At 35.1% G+C, this 23,029-nt stretch overlaps 1 protein-coding gene and 1 long non-coding RNA gene across 7 annotated transcripts in view; one reads left to right on the top strand and one right to left on the bottom strand.

The window, feature by feature from the left end:
* Positions 1–18,518, bottom strand: part of LOC143223387 (very long chain fatty acid elongase AAEL008004-like) — a 37,214-nt gene extending 18,696 nt beyond the window's left edge. For 2 of the 6 annotated variants that reach the window (XM_076451315.1, XM_076451310.1), the window contains exons 1-3: positions 18,362–18,515; positions 15,933–16,035; positions 13,022–13,113 (exon numbers count right to left, since the gene is read on the bottom strand). In XM_076451315.1, the coding sequence (XP_076307430.1) occupies positions 13,022–13,113; positions 15,933–15,997 (157 nt within the window). In that variant the 5' untranslated portion in view covers positions 15,998–16,035; positions 18,362–18,515. Of the gene's footprint in view, positions 1–13,021; positions 13,114–15,155; positions 15,179–15,932; positions 16,036–18,284 lie in introns of those variants that run through there. The other 4 variants (XM_076451316.1, XM_076451313.1, XM_076451314.1 and 1 more) reach the window with 3 other exon arrangements.
* A 1,979-nt stretch (positions 18,519–20,497) lies between these two features.
* LOC143223389 (uncharacterized) overlaps positions 20,498–23,029 on the top strand; it is a 39,751-nt gene continuing 37,219 nt past the window's right edge. The window contains exon 1 of the long non-coding RNA XR_013012887.1: positions 20,498–20,737. This is a non-coding gene — a long non-coding RNA (uncharacterized LOC143223389). The remainder of the gene's footprint in view (positions 20,738–23,029) is intronic.

A 23,029-nucleotide genomic window follows, 5' to 3' on the forward strand; every position in this document is an offset into this window, starting at 1 on the left:
GTAGCGACACCTTGTTTGAAAATCCCGAACCATTCGTTATTGTTTTTGGATTTTTTGTACTAAAATGAAAACCCGAGAAGTAAAGAATTCAGTCGATATTTGTGAATATAAAGTTTGCCTTCGCTCATATCTCACCAACCACCCCAAAATACGGTGTGAGTTTTGTAACTACTGTTCGTTGCTCGGATTTAGTAAGACCACTTGCAACTTTTAGTTCAACAGGCAGTGAAACACTAAGTTTATAAGTAACATTGTGTGTATTTGTATTTTTTTTATAGCAAAGTTACATTGGGCTATCTTCTGAGTCCACCAAGGGGAATCGAACCGCTGACTTTAGCGTTGTAAATCCATAGACTTACCGCCGTACCAGCTGGGGAAGGTGACATTGCTCTGTGATTAGCACAATTAAGTGGTCGTGTTCGACTTTCTTAAATTTATTACGTCATACCTGCGATATATAAAATGGTTGTGGAACTAGGTTTTGAGGCCAAAATTTAAACTTAGTGGTAAATACGTTTATCATGATACTTATACGTCTAGCAAAAGCATTAAGAAATTTGAGTAATTTGTTTAGTATTATATTTTTGTTTATGTTTGACGATATATTTGTTATCATACAATCGTGTTTTGTTTTATCCTACTGTGTTTTGTAAATGTTATTTTTTTCCGAAAATACGCCTTACATTTACTTATAAACTGTCGCAAATATTTAAAAACTTAATAACACTTTATGCACAGCGAAAATTCGTAAATAGCCATTTGTAACGTTTGTATACGTTAAAAAGTACACTGTTTTAGTTTGTACATCGGGTAGGCATGACCAGATGGTTAAAACACTCGACTCGTAAAGTAAGGGTCGCAGGTTCGAATCCTCGTCACACTAAACATGCTCGACCTTTTAGCCAGAGGGATGTTATAATGTAACAATCAATCTCACTATTCGTTGGTAAAAGAATAACCCAAGAGTTGTTGGTGGGTGGTGATGACTATCTGTCTTCCCTATAGTCTTACACTGCTAAATTACGAACGGCTAGCGCAGATAGCCTTCGTGTAGATTAGCGCAAAATTCAAAACAAACAATGAAGTTTGTATATTTAGATAACTTAAGATCTTTATATGTGCCTCTAGTGAAAGTTTGTTCCTCTAGGACAAACAATTTTTAAACTACAATAGTTTTAAACATTGACTTTTCTTTATGGTCGCTTCGTGTATAACAGATAATTCTAAAACTTAAAGCCGTGATCTATTGAAGTAAATGTACAGACTCCATATTTCACTATAATTTCATACAAGCCATATCTGTGATTTTATTTACTTGTAATTAAGCACATAATTAAGTAATTAGCTATCCGTGCTGTGTCCACCACGGGTATCGATACCCAATAATGTGGTCCTTAGTGAACGGTGTTTGGTTTTACCAAATAATTATTAAGAATAATTTTTATCCTCTACTCTTATGCAGATTGACTTTTCAGCACCATTTTATGAACTCAAACGCTGATTTTAAAAATATTGTAACTCAGAATAAAAACCATAATTTTAGTAATTCTTAAACACCAACATCCTGGGAAAATATGGGCATGATTAACTACAATATATTATGAAAAAAAGAGAAGAATGTAATAACACTGTATTACTTCGAATTTAAAACGCTCTCTATTGTAAGACGCCCTCTACTTTAAAAAAGGAATTTTGAAGGAAAAAACGAAAGATAATTACAAAGAAGTAAATATGTTTCAAAAGAGTTTATTAACGAATCATAAATGTTAATAATTTAATTAATAGGGAATATAATAAAGATATATAAAATATACAGGAAATTTTAAAAAATTCATTACAATAATGTTTCTTCCCGATTTCTTTATTTAATCAGAACGTTACTCCGATGTTGTACCCCGCTGGTACAGTGGTAAGTCTAGGGATTTACAAGGCTCAAATGAGAGGTTCGATTCCCCTCGGTGGACTCAGCAGATAGTCTGATGTGAATTTGTAATAAGAAAACACACAGATACTCCAATGTTTCATCTGACTCACTGTTATATTCTGAAGTTGAAGTATCTTCATCGCTTCATTTACTATTGTCACAAAGTATGTTTTCTCGTGTTTCATCTTCCGCATCTTCATAATGTGACAACAATTTTTGACTACTTTTTGTCCTTCGCCGTAATGATAAACCTTCTCTTTTCATAAATTTCTCACACTATTCACGATTAGCCTTGAAATAAATACCACTGTTTCCTGCATATTATTATGCTTTTAACATTCTTTCGTAACAGGCAGTCCTTTATTTCATAACTCTCTGAAATACATTAAACGTCTGAACAACAGGAAACTCAGGCATAGACAGAAGATGGTGATGTCCAACTACACCGCTAGAGGCGCTGATATCGGCAAATTTGACGTGTTTTTTCTAATTTTGCGCAAAGCTACACGAGGGCAGTCTACGCTATCCGTCCCTAATTTAGCAGTGTAAAACTAGAGGGAAGGCAGCTAGTCATCACCACCCACCGCCAACTCTTGGGCTACTCTTTTACCAACGAATAGTGGGATTGGCCGTTACATCATAATACCCTCACGGCTGAAAGGGCGAACATGTTTGGTGCGACCGCAATTCCAAACCGCGACCCTCAGATTACGAGTCGAACGCCTTAACCCACCTGATCATGCCGGACCATTGACGTTTTGTACGTGTTTTTTAGTATTTTCAAGGTAAGGTCTTTTTAAATTATACTCCAATACGTTTGTTAATTCAAGTTGTTTTTTTCGAAAATTTTTGTTGTTCGAGGAAAATTATGTTTTCGAGACTTTCGAAAAGTGACAAATAATACCTTGAATTTAAGACGCACCCTAATTTTCAGTTCGGAAAAATGTGAAAAAAGGTGCGTCTTAAATGCGAAGTAATATGGTATATAAATTGCACTACATTTGCAATATCCAATACTCTCTGCTGGTGGGACAGAAGTTTACGAATTTACAGCAGTAAAATCGGTGATTTGGTTTCCCGCGGTAGACACAGCAGATCACCCAATGTGGCTGTTCTCTAAAACAAACAATGAAACAAAAAACAAAGTATTGACTAAGTCTTTCCCCCATTAGGCTGTCTGGGATATAACATACATAGAACGGACAACATGTACAACTATAATGAATTCGATTTCCCCATTGAGGTTATCGTTTACTAAACACAGCTGAAAAGGTACATATAGTAGGAGCTATGATAAAACGCAAACTAGGTAATCCTATATAAGCTACAGGGTCACCTTCTTCCCTGCTTGTACACTGCACTCCAACGAGAGTTGACTTGAAAAGAAAATTTAAACTAAAGAATTCGTTGCTCAAGGTGATTTCATAAGTGTCACTATGAATATTACTAGTTATATTCTGGTTATTTAATTTATCTCTAACCTATTTCAAAATGTATCCTTTCGATGATCTCGCTATATATTCAGTCAAAACCAGTTGACCTGTTTCCAATAGCACTATGTAACACAACTTTTGTTCCTGGATAGTATGTGTTGTTTTTTTCTTAATTGCTGTAAAAATGTTGTAAAAGTACAAAAAATGGCCATTATTCCCTTCAAACTTTGTGACCTGGATAATAAAATTTAGAAATTATCCTATTTTTCTGTGTGAAAACAGGCAAATTTCCACATTTTTATTTACATAAGGTCTGAATAAAACAACATATGAATCAAGATTTACATGTATTTATACTAAAGTTATACAAAAATATTTAGAAGTGAGTAGTTTTTCGAGATTTGCGACTGCAATGTAAATCACTTTCACGTATCAGCCCCCAAATATAGTCTCTCACCATGTTTTCGTTATACGCTCCTAGGTCACAAAAGCAAAGTTTGAAGAAAAAAATAAGTCTTTTCCATTTACTTTAGGCATAAGCAATTGGGAAATAACACTTTCTGTCCAGGAACAAGGAAAAGTAACAATTTTGTTACGTAATGTAATTCAATGTGTAGCAAGCGCACCTCATTCAGGTTTTGTGTGGCTCTAGGCACAATTGTTCGAGAACCTTTCATCTCCTGCGTACGATATATTAAAGAAAAATATGAAAGGAAATAAGAACACGGTCTATGTTCCATCGATCTGAAGCAACACCTGGAAGAAACATGCTTCATATGAATGTTATTTTTAAAGTACAAAGTTCTGGCTGGCTTATTTGTTTGTTGAATTTCATGCAAAGTTGCTTTAGAGCTTTTTTACCCTAGCTAGTGTAGCTATAATACAGTTGAGGTTTGTTTGTCTGTAATTAATTACAAAGTTACACAATGGGCCAACTGTGCTCTGCCCACCACGGGTACTGAAACCCGGTTTCTAGCGTTTTAAGTCCGCAGGTATACCGCTGTGTCACTGGAAATGGAGGCGACAGGGTAGAGAAAAGCTGCTGATTGACATCGCCCATTCTTAAGTTTTGGGTTTCTCTTGTGAGGTTGAATAGTAGAACTTGGCTGTCGTTCTTATAACGTACCCACGATCCCAAAACTTGGTGACGGGACGCCAGCCAGGAACCCCACTCTAATACTATAATTATTTGACAGCGCTAGGTCAATTATGAATAATATTAATATTGTCTGTGTAATACTTTGATGTAAAATATAATATATTTATACCATAGTGAGAAAGAACTGTTTAATAAAATACTACATTAAAAAATCGTAAAAATAAAGTTTGTGTTTGTTTAATCTCGTGCAATGTTATACGAAAGCTATCTGCGCTAGTCGTCCTTAATTTAGCAGTGTAGAACTCTAGGGAAGGCAGATAGTCGTCACCCCCTCCGTCAATTCTTGGGCTATTCTTTTACTAACGAAGCGTGGAATAGACCATAACATTATAAGGATGTTTGATATGACGGGTATTTGAACCCGTAAACCTCAGATTACGAAACGAGTGCCTTAACCACCTGACCATGTCGGGCCTACAAATAAAAAATAAAAAAATACGTACGTTTAGGATAATCCTGTTTGGGGTCACAAATCTGTACAAATCGTAAGCTTGCATTGAACTTGTTACTATGATCATGGAACATTTAAATATATTAATTTTCTAAATTAGTGTTTATGATAAGAATTTGGGGAAATAACTAGCTCAAAGTTATTTCAATCTAATCAAAAACATCTTAGGTATGAAAATAAGGTGTGGATAAAAAAGGATTGAGCATGGGACCTAAAGGAATGAAGTCAAAACTTGCGGGAAAACTGGTAGCTACGTTTATCATATTGGTAGTAAATTTATTATTTAGTTAGAGAGACAGCACTTTGTGTTCAACTTGATGCATAACGGTGGTTGGAACAAAATGCATCAGCCTAACTAACTAATGAATAATTGTTGTGAATTTTTTCGCAGTGTTATAAGTGTAATTGAAAGTTTGGTAGCTAATGTTAATTTCATTTCTTTACGTTGCACTCTCTGTACTTTTATGGCCGTTCTTTCTTTTTCATACAGAGCCATCAGATTCTTTAAAGTGTATGGTGGTAGTTTTTTCATCTCTAAAGCAGTCTTAAAAATTTCCCTTATAGTAACACCACAGAAACTAGATTAACAGTTTCATGTCATTACCCGTATGTACTCAATGAAGCTGATCATGCAACATCATTTACACTAATTGCTTAAGATAACGTCAGATGGCTTACACGATCTTTAGTTAGAATTTCATAACCTCTAGTAAATACATGTATGCTTAAAAGTTGGCAATGAATAATAAACGTTCACCCTTATAAATATTTTTAAACTTGAGACTCTGCTAATCTAATTTGCTTGGCCTAGCCAGTACTTGTGTATATGTACATGCTTTCACCCTATAGTTTTGTTGCTCTAAATCAGTCATCTGTAATACGAATGACAAAACACTAAAAACGATCCATTTCTTCTTTTCGGTGAAGCTGTAGTAAAAATGTTGTAGTGACACCTAGCGTTACGTTTTGCGTTACTATTTAATTTTGGTTAAAACTGAGCATATTTTGTTGAATGCCTGTGCCCGTGTGACCTACATTTAGACCAACTGAAGGTTGTAAAAGCCTATCAGTATACTATATTTGAAAAAAAAACACTCATAAAAGTTCAGTATGTTTTTCGATCAAATAAATTTTTCGAAAATAAAAAATTTATATATATCTCGCAAAGTAAGGACCAGTAGAGCACATCCACCAAAATAAGTGATAATTTGAATCACAGCAGACCGATATCCATAAAGTGAAAAACTGTCAAACTATCTACTCTGTTAAAAACACATAGTGTGTCCTGCAGGTTGTTTTCGCCGCACGGCACACTATTGTGTGCCTTTTGATTGTTGTTAGCTCAGAACAGGCTAATAAAATGAACTGTGCTTGGTTTCGTTTAAATTTCTTGGTAATAGTAAATGTAAAGCAAGGAACAAATGTTATGTTAATCCTTTATTAATTATTGTACACAGAATGGTATTTTTCAATTACCTACATTTCTTTTCTCTTTCAAAATGAGACAATTTCTTCAAACAAAACCACACCTTTTTTTAAATATTATCTATCTAGGCACCATACACGCAAGGCCCCAGGTATCTACCAACTTTATCTAATGGAAACTCATGGCCCTAGAAGCAAGCCTTAACGAACACATACGTGTAAAATTGTTATCATACTCTTTCGTTGATTAGATTTCGTAAAACAAAGTGGTCCCATTTCCACAAGCTCTGCTAGGTTTTAGAACTAAAGCAAAATGTTATTGTAGGTCAAACCACTAAGAAGTTAACTACATATATATATTTTAACGTATATACTGTTATCGATACAACGTTTCAGGCAACCTTTTTTTTAATCTTTTTCGACAAGTAATTTTCTACATAGATTTTAGAACTAATTAATGTTTTATAATTTTTTTTACTTACGAAAGCATTTCCTTACAAACAACTCTATTTGTCAAATCCCCGTCACACCAAACATGCTCGCCCTTTCAGCCGTGAGGGCGTTATAAAGTTACGGTCAATCCCACTATTCGTTGGTAAAAGAGTAGCGCTGGATGGTGATGAGTTAGTTTTACACTGTTACATTAGGGACGGCTAGCACGCATAGCCCTCGTGTTGCTTTGCACGAAGTTAAAAAACAAACAGTTCCACATCATTTTTCTGATCGTATAAAGGTTCTTCAAGACCTTAAACCAGAATATTTCCACAAACCTCCGATGGCCACGTTGAAGCAAATCAAATGCACCAAATTCTATTTGTGAAGAGTCAGGTGAATTAAATACAGATCGGTTTGATCATCCATGTTTCTAGAAACATTGATACTGTAGTTACAGCTTCTTGTAGTTCCTGTATTGTATCTCAAAACGTCAACTCGTGTACTCTGTGTAACCCAGTGAGCAGATTTCACTTTTACCTTATTTTAACTTTATAAAGTTTGTATTTCTCATTTTTAACCGATTTATAGTAGCTTATTGAACGGCTCTTTTAGCTCCTAGCTCTGTCATTTCTTGACCAATTTCAGTTTCAATTACAGTTTTGAACTTAGGATGTCAAACCCTATCGATTGATATGTTGACCACACTCAAGATCTCATAGATAATTTACTCTAATTCTGCTTAAATGAATTTCAATTTGAGGGTAGACTTATATAAAACCTGATGAGTTTGTTTGTCCAACCTCTTTTCCACTGGGGGACACCTGATGAGTAATAAAATTAAATCTGGTACACGCATGCCTTTACTTGATGTTGCTGGCGAAAAAAAAATACAACTAATAAAAAATAAGCTACCTCAATAGCACAGCGATATGTTTGCAGACTTACAACATTAGAAACAGAGTTTCTGTATTCATGACGGATAGATATTCATCTGGTAGCTTTGTGTTTTATTAAAACAAACATAAAAGTATAAAAAGGTCACATAGATCGGTCACTCTAATCTTTCCTGAAAGAACTTCAAGTGTCGAGGCTATCGAGATTTCCTTTTGTTTCACAATATATTTCTTTACCTCGGATTCAAGCCTGAAATCTATAACATGCCAGACGAGTTTTCTGTAAAAACTGAGATAAAGGGCAAGCTAGACCTCTAGTGCCTGACTGTATAATACGACAGGCTTACATTTATTTTTAAGTTCCATCAATATACAATTTAACAATGAGTTATACCTTTGCCTAGTCCAGAGGCTCTAGTCTCGATAGCCATAGGCTCTACATTCCCTTCTTGGTCACTTTTCACTTATTGTTTGTTTGCTTTTTGCAATGTAACATTTTATGATAAATATTGTATTTTGATTGTTTATAAACTAGGTCTATTGAGACCTAGAAAGCTAAGGAAACAATAAATCCCAATGGAAAAAGAACTTCCTTATATTTTCTGTATCTAGTTGAAAGATCATTATCAGAGGTAGCGAATCGTTCATTTCTTCTATTAATTTGCAATTAGTCACAGATTTCTTTTAACATCCATCTTCTAAGAGCAAGACATTTTTCATAAAGTTTACCTTTCCCACAACAATGTGTCTAGGAGACAGTTTGTGAATCCATGGGTTGTGATCCTTGAGAATAATTTCTTGCACAGTCGGTTGAGATATGTGCAGCTTGTTGCAGTTATCTTCTGAGTGATGGATTCCTGCACTTAATCGAATTTCTTTAAGGTTATATTAACGCTATTACAGTGAAATTCAAGGTTCACAGCTCATTTTGTTTTGATTCCATAACAACCATTGAACCACAGCTGTGATTATTTTGCCGAATAGTTGGCGTTGACTGTCACTCTTAAACCTCACTAACAGCCTGAAAGTGTTAAACGAGTATGTTGCGATAACCATTGGATTCACTATCCAGCAAACTTGTTGACTTAATTCACCCAAAAGTGTATTCAGATTCGTTTTATGACTTTTATTTATATAATACTTTCAACCCTCATATTAATGCTTCACAGCTTCAATAACAAGAGAACTTTGTTAGAAGAACCCCAGCGTATTAAACCTAACTTCAAACCAAAATAATGCGATTCAGGAGTGGAAATCGAATAGTTTCGAGTTTTAACTAATTGTGCCAAAAGTTTTAAACGATCCTAAGATTTTGCCTGCTGTCAAACTACTGCATAATTGTTGCATGAATTTCGAGTGAAGAATATTTGTTTAATCCTCGAGCTATACACGTTTATAATCTCAATCATCAACCTTTTTTTGTTTCACATTAGTTCCGATGATCAGAGAAATTACCGGCAGTACTAAGTCCCACCCCACAGTCTCAACGAATGCTTGGACTATAAAGAGTGTTGCACCTGTACTTTATCCTAAATCTAGGGTTAGGTTCAAGCCTAAAAACACGTGAAAGAGGACGTAAAACGTAAGACGACAAAATACGTGTAAACAAATTATTACGAATTCTACATCAATTGTAATTTATAGATAAATATTGTTTGTTTGTTTGGAATTTCGCACAAAGCTACTCGAGGGCTATCTGTGCTAGCCGTCCCTAATTTAGCAGTGTAAGACTAGAGGGAAGGCAGCTAGTCATTACCACCACCGTCAACTCTTGGGCTACTCTTTTACCAACGAATAGTGGGATTGACCGTCACATTATACACCCCCACGGCTGGGAGGGCGAGCATGTTTAGCGTGGCCTTTATAGATAAATAGGACAGCTAATAAGCTTTGCTATCAATAAGGAATTAAAACAGCAATATCGAAACTTGTTCTGTGTGATCGAAACTTGTTCTGGGTGATCGAAACTTGTTCTGTGTGATCGAAACTTGTTCTGTGTGATAAATAAAAGGTTTTAATACCTATGTCTTCCGTCTCTGTTATTTCTCGTCATCTTGAATTAAAACTACAGTATTATTCAACATACTGTTCCAAACATGCTCGCCCTTTCAGCTGTAGGGGCGTTATAATGTGACGGTCAATCCCACTATTCGTTGGTAAAATAGTAGCCCAAGAGTTGGCGGTGGGTGATGATGACTAGCTGCCTTCCCTCTAGTCTTACACTGCAAAATTAGGGACGGCTAGCACAGATAGCCCTCGAGTAGCTTTGTGCGAAATTAAAAAAAACAACAAAAAACAAACAAACAACATATTGTCTAGTTTTGTGTCATTGGACGAGATACCAATCTTCAACTTTATTTTAGTGCACTTTGTTTCAAAGTACATTACCGTTGTACAACTGAAATTACCGTACGCGTTCTGCCAGTTTAGTTCCACGCAAGAACGCAAATTTTCAACGAAGTTTACTGAACTTCAGGAATGGAACGTCTGTGTTTGTTTAAACTGACCTAGTAAAACAACGCACCATTAACCTAGAAACAAGTTCATCTACCACTAAATCTACGAGCACTTATAAGAAAGAAAGTCAAACGTTAATATTGCGAGTATTTTGAAACAAAGCAAAGTGCTGTAATCACCATTTTATTTTTTGGGCTTTTTCATTTTATAAACTCTATGAAATCCGTTAAAATTAGAAAAAAAAGTAAAATCCAAATTCTGACAACATCATAAGACACTGAGTGTTAAATAGATTTCATTTGCAGTCTGAGTCTCAGCCTCTCGTGTGTAGCTGTGTTCTCATGAAGGTTCCTACAGATTGTAATCAAATGTATATGTTCAATAGCAATTACAAATTGCCTAGTTTTAAATATCATACCAGTGTCAGAGACACAACACGAAGAAATAAGCACAATTTTACCCCTCTTTAAGAATATAGATTTTATATTAATTGTTAACAAGGATTGGGAGATGTTGTTGTTTGTGAAGTTTAAGAGTCCTTGAGTATACAAGTTTTTCCAAGATAATTATATTGTTTCGGTGCCAAAAACAATAAGCTAACGTTATTGGTTACATTGTTGTCTTTGTTCTTGTTTTTATTCTGATAAGTACCAAAGTAGGTCGTAAAACAAAATAGAAGGACAAATCAACAAAATTATGAGATTAGTGTTTGAAGAAACCATAACCATTTAGTTCAGACAAGGAAAAATCCGCTTGTTTTCGAAATATATTAATATATGTTGCTCCACAAGAAAGAAACAACAACAAAGGGCCATTTTTGGACTAACCGTTAATGAGTATTAACACACGATATGAACATAATTGATGCATTGAGCTCGAGCCGACTGCAACCAAGTATTTAGTACCCATGGATACAGTGCTTTTTCTTATAGCAAAGCCACATTGGGTTATCTGCTAGGTCCACCGAGGGAAATCGAACCCCTGATTTTAGCGAAGTAAATCCGAAGACTTATAGCGGTACCAATGGGGGACCCTTGGATAGTGAATCCAATGGTTACCGCAACATACTTGTTCAACATTTTCGGGCTATTAGTGCGGTATAGGAATGAGGTTCAACGCCAACTATTCATTCAGAGACTAGAGTGTTCCAATAGTTGGTCTGTACATTGACCAAACTATATATTTCTCTCCACAATCTTGTAGTGATTTTTGTGAATTATTTAGTAATTCGTAATAATTGTAGTAGTGAATGAGTGGTTATTTCGATACGTAACTTACGGTCTTCTTGCTATATTATGTTTTCATGCCATAGATAAGTTGGATGAGTCAATTTATCTTGACAACTGGAAACTGCCGAAACGAAATTGTGATTATTCTCAAGGATGGCTCTTATCTATTGAAATAATGTATAAACCAGACAAACGTGATGTTCAGAAACGTGACGATAAAGCGACTTCTTACGGTGGTTACCGCGCGACCCACGTATAATAGCTTGTCTCTCGGTGTCAGGTTTATTTTTAGTTATATACAGAAACATATGAGGCGTTGTATAATTGTTTTACATCTCGCATATTATTTGAAATTATTTTTCGTAGAAATATTTCATAACACAACATATCAACATGAAGCACCAAACATGCTCGCCCTTTCAGCCGTGGGGGCGTTATAATGTGACGGTCAATCCCACTATTCTTTGGTAAAAAGTAGCCCAAGAGTTGGCGGTGGTGGTGATGACTAGCTGCCTTCCCTCTAGCCTTACACTGCTAAATTAGGGACGGCTAGCACACATAGCCCTCGAGTAGCTTTGTGCGAAATTCAAAACAAACAATCAACATGAAATTGTTGGAAATAACTTCCTGAAATATTTTACACATGATTATGTTTTCAGGTTAAAAGAATCACTTCGTATTCGTAGAGTTTTTCTTTTTTTTAATTACCAAATTCGTGAGCAACACTTACGACTTTTCAATTAAATATGAAATTGTTAAGTTTATTCAATACATACATTTCAGACATTTTTCTCAAATCAACTTTTCTAAATCTAAAACAAATGTCATCTTATGTTATCTGAATGTGTAAATGCAGATTTATCCATGTTAGTTGGAGATTGAGTTGAATATTGGATAAACTGAAACTCACGACTGCGAAAAGGGAGGACTGAAAGAAAACTTAATGGTTTATTAACATACAGGTTGACAGTTGTTTACGGTCGAGACTAAAATTTTTGAAAAAAAAAAGAGGGTTCAGCTCAAATGTCGAAATATTGGCCTCACACTTGGACATCCGGGTTTTTCCCTCATTTCATCATTTTGTCCCGATCACGCACTTCACTACAACTGTCTCCTCAAAGCAAACCAGAAAAATAACTTTTATTTTACAATAAAATATTTAATTCGTTTAATTTCGTTAAAGACGCTGGTTGGCTTTGATATAATTAAACAATAAAAATCCCAGCGAACCTGTACATTCTTGGTTACTAGGTGGCTCAACACTAGGAGATCCTTTTAGTGTCAAGGTTACTATGTTTAAAAACAAGAGATCAACAAAATAAGGCACAGCACGGCCAAGTGATTAAGGCACTCGACTCGTAAGCTGAGGGTCACGAGTTCGAGTCCCTATCACACCAAACATGCTGGCCTTTTCAGCCGTGAGGACGTTATAATGTTCCGATCAATCCCACTCATCGTTGCTAAAAGAGTAAGCCAAGAGTTGGCGGTGGGTGGTGATGACTAGCTGTTTTCCGTCTAGTCTTACACTGCTAACTTACGGACCGCTAGTGCAGATAGCCCTCGTGTAGCTTTGCGCGAAATTTAAAAACAAACAACTAAATACAACCAGACTTACCTCCCTTTGACATCATCCAGTCGTACCAGTAAACTGGCTGTTTCAAGTACTGAGATAACATAGTATTTTCTTCAAGTGGCGTTAGTAAAAACCTGTTACAAGACACCAAATATATATATACATTTATCTATTTAATCAACTTGAATTATATATACATAATTATTGATATAAATATAAAGATTCTACAAAGAATTAACTGAGAGAAAACTGAGGATAAAAATTACTCGAAATATTTTCTATTACACACTTATAAATACTTTCTAAAGTAAAGAACAACTTAAGATTTACACTTTTACTTAACCGAACGATTTATGACTTAAAATATACTGTTTGAAACTATTTATCGTAGAAATATCATTAAACAAAACACATGAGAATCGGGTCTCGATGGCTTAGCGATAACTATAAAGGCTTATAATACTGAAAATTTGATTTCGATACCTGTAGTGAGCAGATCAAGGATAGTGTGGCTGTGTTTATCACATCATACACGCATCGTAAGTTCTTTGAATTAACTTTCTTTGAAGCATACATAATTTTTTTTATAAAGTTCATAGAAGAATAAAACTCGGTTATAACTATTAATTATTATGTATTTGTTCTGTGCCAGCACTCTAAAAGTTATGGATTGAGCGAAACGCGTGGTTTGGAATGAATTTGGCAAATATAGTGTGGTTGAAATACTATTGTTATACACTCTTCTAATTCTTGAAAATCCCCAAGGAACTAACTAGATAATGTAGTGTTTTAAAACATAATAGGCCTAATACCAATGTGTCATGAAAATATATAATTACATTAATTAACCTCAGTTATAATATTCTACAACTGGAACATGAATGATACAATGACAGAGTTGAGTAAAATAACTAAACTATTAATAGAAGCTGCTTCACAGTCATGACATTCGGGGACGTTTGGTTCACATTGTACGTCTTTCTTTTCGTCAGAAGCATTATTTGTTTCACTGAATTTCGCGCAAAGTTAATTAAAGGTATCTACGCCAGTCTAACCCTAATCTTAAAGTTATAGACTAGGATAAAACAGTAAATCAACTTTATCCACTGTTAACTCTTAGATTACTCTTTACCAATGAAAAGTATGGTTGGCTTTCGCATTATGACGCCTCCATAGCTGAACGAAGGAGCATCTTAAATGAGAACAAACGAAACCACTATCTGCAAATTCGAGTCTAGCGCCCAAAATATCAGACCACGCTAAGCCTATTATTATAATTCTGCTCGATATCCATTCTCATACCCTGAACAAATATAATATTATACGTTACATTTATGAAGTAGGTGTAACAGCCCCTAACTAGAGTAAATATTCAGATAGGTTTTAAACTAATTTTGCAACAGTTACACCTCAAACCACTATTATAAAAATCATGTAAAGCTTTGGATTGTAAACAAAACAGTTCATGAGTCTCAAATAATATGAGAAGAATTATGTTTTAGAGTTTAATTAAATTAGAACTTACTTTGTTTACAAAATAGTCGTTTCTGAAATTAAATACAAATCTCACAAAACGAATAATTTACGTTAATATTATTTTAGATTTTTCACAAACCTTATTACTACAACACAATCAAATGAAAAATATGAATCATAAAATAAGAATAAATAATAGTAGTGTTCTAGTCTTCAAAACTACTTGAAACCGTGTAACCGGTTAAGTTTTTACGACCATTTTGTTTGTATACTACTAGTGTGACATTAATCAAATCAAGCCCGGCCAGTTATTAGCAAGTCAAAGTGTATAGATGAGGTCTCGTGATTCACATCCCATTATAACAACAAAACATAAAACAAAATTGCACTTTCACATGGGCATAGGGATGCTTCATAAGAGTGGCGGTTAAATCCCCTGTTCAGTCACCTTAACTGGCCTTGATCACATTCAAGGACAGTTTCGAAATGTTGTCACGTGACTCTACACCCCTCTCTTCTTGTAGGGTTTTTTTTAGGTATTTTATTTCTTAAGTTGTTTTATTTCTCTATTTAGTTTACTTTTCACTTCAAGTAATACGGGGTAGGAAAGACCAACTCCTAGTTGATCGAATGATAGCTTCATCTACCTAAACTTGTTAAAACTTTTTTTACATTTATAGTGTTTTAATTTAGTTCTCACCATACCATTAGTCATGGGTGTTTGTTTGTTTTTTGAATTTCGCGAAAAGCTACACGAGGGCTATCTGTGCTAGTCTTCTCTAATTTAGTAGTGTAAGACGAGAGGGAAGGCAGATAGTCACCATCACTCACCGCCAACACTTGGGTTACTCTTTTACCAACGAATAGTGAGATTCGCTGTCACATTATAACGCCCCCACGGCTGAAAGGGCGAACATGTTTGGTGCGACGGGGATTCAAACCCGCGACCCTCAGATTACGAGTCGAATGCTTTAACCCACATGCCCAGATTAACTAACTGCATGGGTGAATAAGACAGTACGACGTCGATTATGTATGATTTGGAAACATAATCATTTTTTTTTATTTTTGTCTGTTTTATCAGCATTTCTTATATCCTACACCACATTTAATAAATGGTTGGGTTGTTTCTTCTTTCTTGGCCTGGAATGGACAAGCGCGTAAGACGTGCGACTCGTAATCCGAGGGTCGCGGGTTCGCGCCCGCGTCGAGCTAAATATGCTCGCCCTCCCAGCCGTGAGGGTGCATAATGTGACGGTCAATCCCACTATTCGTTGGTAAAAGAGTAGCCCAAGAGTTGGCGGTGGGTGGTGATGACTAGCTGCCTTCCCTCTAGTCTTACACTGCTAAATTAGGGACGGCTAGCACAGATAGCCCTCGAGTAGCTTTGTGCGAAATTCCCAAACAAACAAAAAATCTTCTTTCTTTGTTTTTATTATTGGGTGACTAGATCCCAGGACAGACAGTGAAACTATACTTGTATTCAGACATTATACACCCAACCACCGGAACCTGATCCACCCTAATTTCAAATTTGTTCATCTGTTCTTCACACAGTAGATCCTTATCTGCGATGGTGTCTAATAGAAGAAACACACGGTGTTCAGTGCCTTTTCAACGCTACTACACATTTATACACCACTCATGACTTTATAGCTTGGTGTTTCTAACAGTAAATTTTAAAATGATTGAATAATGTTTGTTTTGTATAATAAGTCCAAAATAATAATAAGAAAAACAGTTATAGGTTTATTTTTCACGATAAGTTATTACAGTTCAGTAAATGTGGCACAGTAAACTCCTATGTATTAATAATAAACATTACACATTGCTTATATTAACCATACACAGAGTGATAATTGTATGTATTAACAACATACACAGCACTAACTACACGAACTAACAACATACACAGAGTGATAATTGTATGTATTAACAACATACACAGCACTAACTACACGAACTAACAACATACACAGAGTGATAATTGTATGTATTAACAACATACACAGCACTAACTACACGAACTAACAACATACACAGGTGATAATTGTATGTATTAACAACATACACAGCACTAACTACACGAACTAACAACATACACAGGTGATAATTGTATGTATTAACAACATACACAGCACTAACTACACGAACTAACAACATACACAGGTGATAATTGTATGTATTAACAACATACACAGCACTAACTACACGAACTAACAACATACACAGGTGATAATTGTATGTATTAACAACATACACAGCACTAACTACACGAACTAACAACATACACAGAGTGATAATTGTATGTATTAACAACATACACAGCACTAACTACACGAACTAACAACATACACAGAGTGATAATTGTATGTATTAACAACATACACAGCACTAACTACACGAACTAACAACATACACAGAGTGATAATTGTATGTATTAACAACATACACAGCACTAACTACACGAACTAACAACATACACAGAGCCAGTCCTATATACAATAGGCGCTATACTAACTCAAATATTATAGTTCTAATTCTTATATACTACTAAAACACACAATAATAACTCATATATTTTAAATGTATACACTCCTAACTACTACATAATACTAACTTCCATATATTAACAAAGACACAATGTAAACTCCTGCGTACTAACAATATACACAGTAGTAACTTATACATATTAACAAAAAAGGTAACTCCTTTGTCCTGACAATATGCACAGTATTAACTTCTATATACTAACAAAGACACAATGCTAACTCTTATGTGCTAACAATGTACTAGTTTCTATACACTAACAAAAACGCAGTGATAATTCAAGTGTACTAACAATATACATAGTACAAACCTCCATATACTAAGAAAGACACAATGTGTACTAACAAAATACACAGTACTAACAGAGACACAATGCTAACTCGTGTGTGCTAATGATATACACAGTACTAACTTCTGTATACTAACAAAGACACAATGCTAACTCCTGTGTACTAACAATATACAGAGTAGTAAATTCTATATACTAGAAAAGAATCAATGCTAACTCCTGTGTACTAACAATATACACAGTACTAGCCTCTGTATACTAACAAAGACCCAATGCTGACTCCTGTGCACTAATAATATTAACCTAACACAAAACATCTCGATCTTTGATACGTTTCCTGATTAGTAACTAACCCAGAAGTTTAACCAAAAGTAAATATTAGGAGCAGCATATTTCTTTCTGTCCAAAACCGATCCACTGATCAGCTGACAAAACATTTTTAAGAAACGCCAGATTTTGTCAGACCACGTGAAACCATCCTTAGGAAACAGTACTATCCTATATAGTTTATTTTGGGTGGGTTCTAAAAATATTTGTTCTTCTGAACAATATTGATCTTTAAGGTCTGGACATAGCGGTCCATAATTTTGAATGTTAACGTCAATAAGTCAGCAGCACCCGCCATCTAAAGGACCAAGTCATAACGAGCAGTGGTATTGACTGTAGTTTTTATAACGTATCAAAGTAACACGTATGAAGATCGTTTGGTAACATCACGTCTCGAACCTAAAATATTTGGAACCCCAGTCGGTTACGCCAATCGCTAGGTCTCGCTTAATCGAAATGAAAAACGATTGAAATTTTGAGAAAAAATAGCCCTTAATTTTAAGAGTGAGTGTTTTACTTTTTATGGAGGAAAATACAATAACGGTCGTAAACCATATCAGATTACTTAGTGAACAAGAAAATAATTTACATTGAACAATAGGTGTTAGTAACTGCGATGAATATTAGTGATGATTAAAACAATAATAAGCTCTGATTTACAACCTTATTTGTTCCGGAGATTTAACCCAAGTTCACCAGAAACGTTTCTTTTAAGCTGTACTGAATGTAGATCAACTAACCTTTTTCGATTGCGAGTTGCTCAAAGTATGTTACTTGTAACAGGGCGCTCACTTCTAGAAATGTGGAACACTTAAGTCACGGTAGGTAACTCTGCCGATACCTTGTGAAAAATAACTCGATCTTCTACTACACTTAACAAGTTTTCATCTTAGCTTAGAAGTTGAGACTTCTGAGTGGTTACTATAGGTGCCATTCTTTTTTATGAGGCGGGGCTTAAATAAAAACCCCAAGGCGTGATTGTATCACATATTTTAACCTGGTGAGAAAGAGCTACATTAACCTTGAATTTAAAAAAATAAAAGCCTTTATTATCTTCATTTATAATACTGATATTATATCTGGCATCTTTAAAGCAGAAATAATTCCATATTTTCAGTTTTATTCAAGTACTTGTATAGAGAAGATTTATTAATAAGACTAAAAAAAGGGATTTGGGGAGACACATGATTCCTATTTCTCATTTCTTAGTGTCTTTAAGTCTTCGTATTATAAATAAAAATCACGCACGCTTCTCTACAAATTCATATTTATTAGCGCTTACTATCGTCAGTTGTTATGTTTTGATTACATTATGTAACATAATTTTTACTTTATCTTGTTCCTGGACAGAATGTGTTATTTCCCAATTGCTTATGCCTAAAGTGAATGGAAAAGACTTATTTTTTCTTCAAACTTTGCTTTTGTGACCTGGGAGCATATAACAAAAACATGATAAGAGACTATAGTTGGGGGCTGACACATGAAAGAAAGGCCCGCCATGGCCAAGTGTGTTAAGGCGTTCGACTCGTATCCGAGTCTTGCGGGTTCGAATCCCAGTCGCACTAAACATGCTCGCCCCTTTTAGCCGTGGGGGCGTTATAATGTAACGGTCAATCTCACTATTCGTTGGTAAAAGAGTAGCCCAAGAGTTGGCGGTGTGTGGTGATAACTAGCTGCCTTCCCTATAGTGAGTCTAGTCTTACACTGCTAAATTAGGGACAGATAGCCCTCGAGTAACTTTGCGTGAAATTCAATACGTGAAAGTGATTTACATTACAGTCGCAAATCTTGATTCATATGTTGCTTTATTCAGACCTTATATAAATGTTGCTGTTGTTTTGAATTAAGCACAAAGCTACACAATAGCTATCTGTGCTCTGCCCACTACGGGTATCGAAACCCGATTTTCAGCTTTGTAAGTCCGCCGAGCCATTGGGGAGCATTTATGTAAATGAAAATGTGCAAATTTGCCCGTTTTTACATAGAAAATAGAATAATTTCTAAATTTCATTATCCAGGTCACAAAAGCAAAGTTTGAAGGGAATAATGACCATTTTCTGTACTTTTACAACAAAAGCATTTAAGAAATAGCACATACTATTTAGGAACTAAATTTTTATTACATAGTGTTATTTTACGACGATCCATTTCCCTATGTAAAATATTACAGTTTAAACTGTCATCATTAAATATATCACAATGTTAATTCCAACAACACCCGTAAAATATCATAATCAGTCATGAAACACGTATTATGTTTATAAACCTGAACTAAACCATTCATTGAGATTAAAAAATAACAATATTGTGTTAAAATTTCACTCATTAATAAAATTATAATGAAAGAAGGGTAAGTTTTTATCTTCAAAAGTCGTTAACCTTTAATGGAATGAAGATTCTATTCAAACATTTGCTAATATTAATTTGCATAATTTACTAATGACGCCACTATACTTACAAGTTTGCGTTTGACTAGAAACAGTTTTATCTTACAAGTAATCCATATGAATAAAATAAAACATTCACACATAGCTTAGAAATATGTTATACAGACTAGCACTCATGCTTTTATGCTGTTAATAAAAGTGAAAAAACACACGTTTGTTTTATATACACACGTGTTTAATAGTGCTTACGATAGTAATACAACAGTTGAATAGAGAAATACCATGTTCTCTACTATCTATAATGGTGTATACGTGGTTCATAGTATACAATATCATCTTCTAGCCGTCTCAGTTCTTTGTTATTTCGTTAGATGATGTCTCTTGTCCCCAAAGATAGTTTAGTGTATTTAAAGTCTGAATTAAAACTAAATTGAAGTGGGATATCCTTTGCAAGCCAAAATATGACGTCAAGCGCATCTCACAGCTGAGCAATCGCGAGATGCTGTCCGCTCTACAAAGAAAACAAGCACACGTTTGAAATCCAAGCGTTTTCTTTGTATCAGTTTGGCCCTCAGTTCTGTTGAAGGGAAACGTCATGGAAGTTTGTGCAGCATTTTGGTATTGAGGTAATCCATCTCGTGGTGAGGGCAACTTTAGATCCATCTCGTGGTGAGGGCAACTTTAGTAATACAGTTGTATAATGAGAGTGGGGATTGTCCGTCGTCGCACGTAAGTACGCTTTCAGTTTTGAGAGTTTTTGTGTTTAAAATAAGTGAAGATGTTTATCACCCTGTTTAAACTGTTTATATTCTTTCATTTCCACTATTTTCACACCAAATTCGAAAACTCGGTTTAATATTATCACACGGAAAGCTTACTTAAACCACTGGACCGAACATGCTAATATTAACGGGTATTTATATCAGAGAAAAAAAATCATTCTAAGCTGAAAATACTAATAGTTGCGGCCCTTTATGGCCAGGTGGTTAAGGGATTTGACTTGTAATCTGAGGGTCACGGGTTCGAATCCCCGTCACATCAAACATGCTCTCTCTTTCAGTCGTGTGGGCGTAATAATGTGACAGTCATTCCCACTATTCATTGGTAAGAGTAGCCCAAGAGTTGGCGGTGGGTGGTGATGACTAAGTGCCTTCCCTCTAGTCTTACACTGCTAAATTAGGGACGGCTAGCGCAGATAGCCCTCGTGTAGCTTTGCGCGAAATTCCAAACAAACCAAACTAATAGTTGCCAATAGTAACCATGCTTTATCAGAGCGCCATACGAAAAGAACTGCAGCTGTCTTGAGCAAGACAAATATTTACTGAACACTTAGCATTTCAATTAATTTAACAGTAACTGGTTAATTAAACGCTATAATAAATAAAATAGAGTAATTAAATGTTTGATTAGAAAATAAATACACACTTGCAACTACACAAAAAGGAATGTGATGGGTTATAACATTTTGTACTTAATTAAACATACAAAATATAGTCACTAAACTGTAGACGTACCTCTCGTGATTTAATATAATTTTCTGGTCCAATAAACAAAATAAGCAGTTTCGAGTACATGTTTTTTTCTTCTTTTCTTTCAATCCAAAACTGTTGTTTAAATACTAAGCATTATAAAATTAAAATATCGAATTTTCCATGTGAGCGTAATTTATACTGTAATTACTAGTCAAGCAGTTTCTGTTCACAAAAGAAGAAACGAAATCTGCCACTTGTTACAGGCCCCTGACAACTCTCAAAGGTTAAGAGCTATCTACGAATTCCTGACTCGCAAACTGGCATTCGAACACAGCTCCATTAATTAACTTACTACGTCACAATTGTCCGGCATGGTCAGGTAGCTAGGGCACTCGACTAGCAATCTGAGGGTCACGGGTCCAAATCCTCGTCACAGCAAACATGTTCGCCATTTCAGCCATGGGGGCGTTATAGCGTAACGATCAATCCCACTCTTCATTGGTAAAAGTATAGCCCAAGAGTGGGCAGGGGGTAATGATGACTAGCTGCCTTCTCTTCTAGCCTTATTCTGCTAAATTAAGGACGGCTGACGCAGATAGCCCTCGTGTAGCTCTGTGCGAAATTCAAAACAAACAAAAACACATCACAAATCGTATTTATGTTTGTTTGTTCGTTGTTACGAGCAAAGTTGTACAACGAGCTGTCTATGTTGAGTATCGATACGCTTGTAGAATTATAAGTCTTCAGACTGAGCTACTGCAGGGAAGAGATGCATTTATATAATTAATGCAGACAAATAAAATAAATTTGACCATTTGCATTTCTGTACTGGAAGATATTTTACCTTGTCAACACAAATATTTAATTCAGACAATAGCCTAGGGTTCTTATTCTCACAGGTTACACAAGGTTGACTCAAAATTCTCAAGTTATATGACCGTTTTGGATCATTTTAAGGAACTGGTTATAAGGTTCGTTTATGACATTTACTTTTCTTCCACTGGTCAGCTAAGAATAATGTTATATAAAACTGTGAATAATCAATATATATTTCGTCATTTCAGTTTTTCTACTTGTGCCTTGAATTCATATAGTTACTATGGCAAATTACTTTTTAACATCAGTATGTTTGATATAATAAAAACTTCCACATTCTACTCGATATTAAGGATAACTACTTAAAAAACACTTGAAATTCGTAACTCGTTATCTGAAGGACGCTGTGCACGTGTCCAGAAAGCCAGCCATTGGTGTTTAAGAACGCATAATAATTGGCTCTAGTAGTTATGAAATAAGGTGAAATAAAGTCGAATCAGTGTATTAAAAAAATTACGAAAATTTAATCCAAAAGTAGTTTTCAGAAAATACATACATGTTAAGTCTCTATTTTTTTAATCGCGGAGATACACAAGTTTACTGTTGGCTTTTTTACTGCAAAGCTGCAAAATTTCACTATTTTTTACCGCAAAGCTGCATAATTTAAATGTTGGCTTTTTACTGTGAAGCTGTACAACTTAACTGTTAACGTTTTATTGCAAATTGCACAGCT

Source organism: Tachypleus tridentatus, chromosome 8, assembly GCF_004210375.1.
Source record: "Tachypleus tridentatus isolate NWPU-2018 chromosome 8, ASM421037v1, whole genome shotgun sequence".
In the NCBI taxonomy this organism is placed as follows: domain Eukaryota; kingdom Metazoa; phylum Arthropoda; class Merostomata; order Xiphosura; family Limulidae; genus Tachypleus; species Tachypleus tridentatus.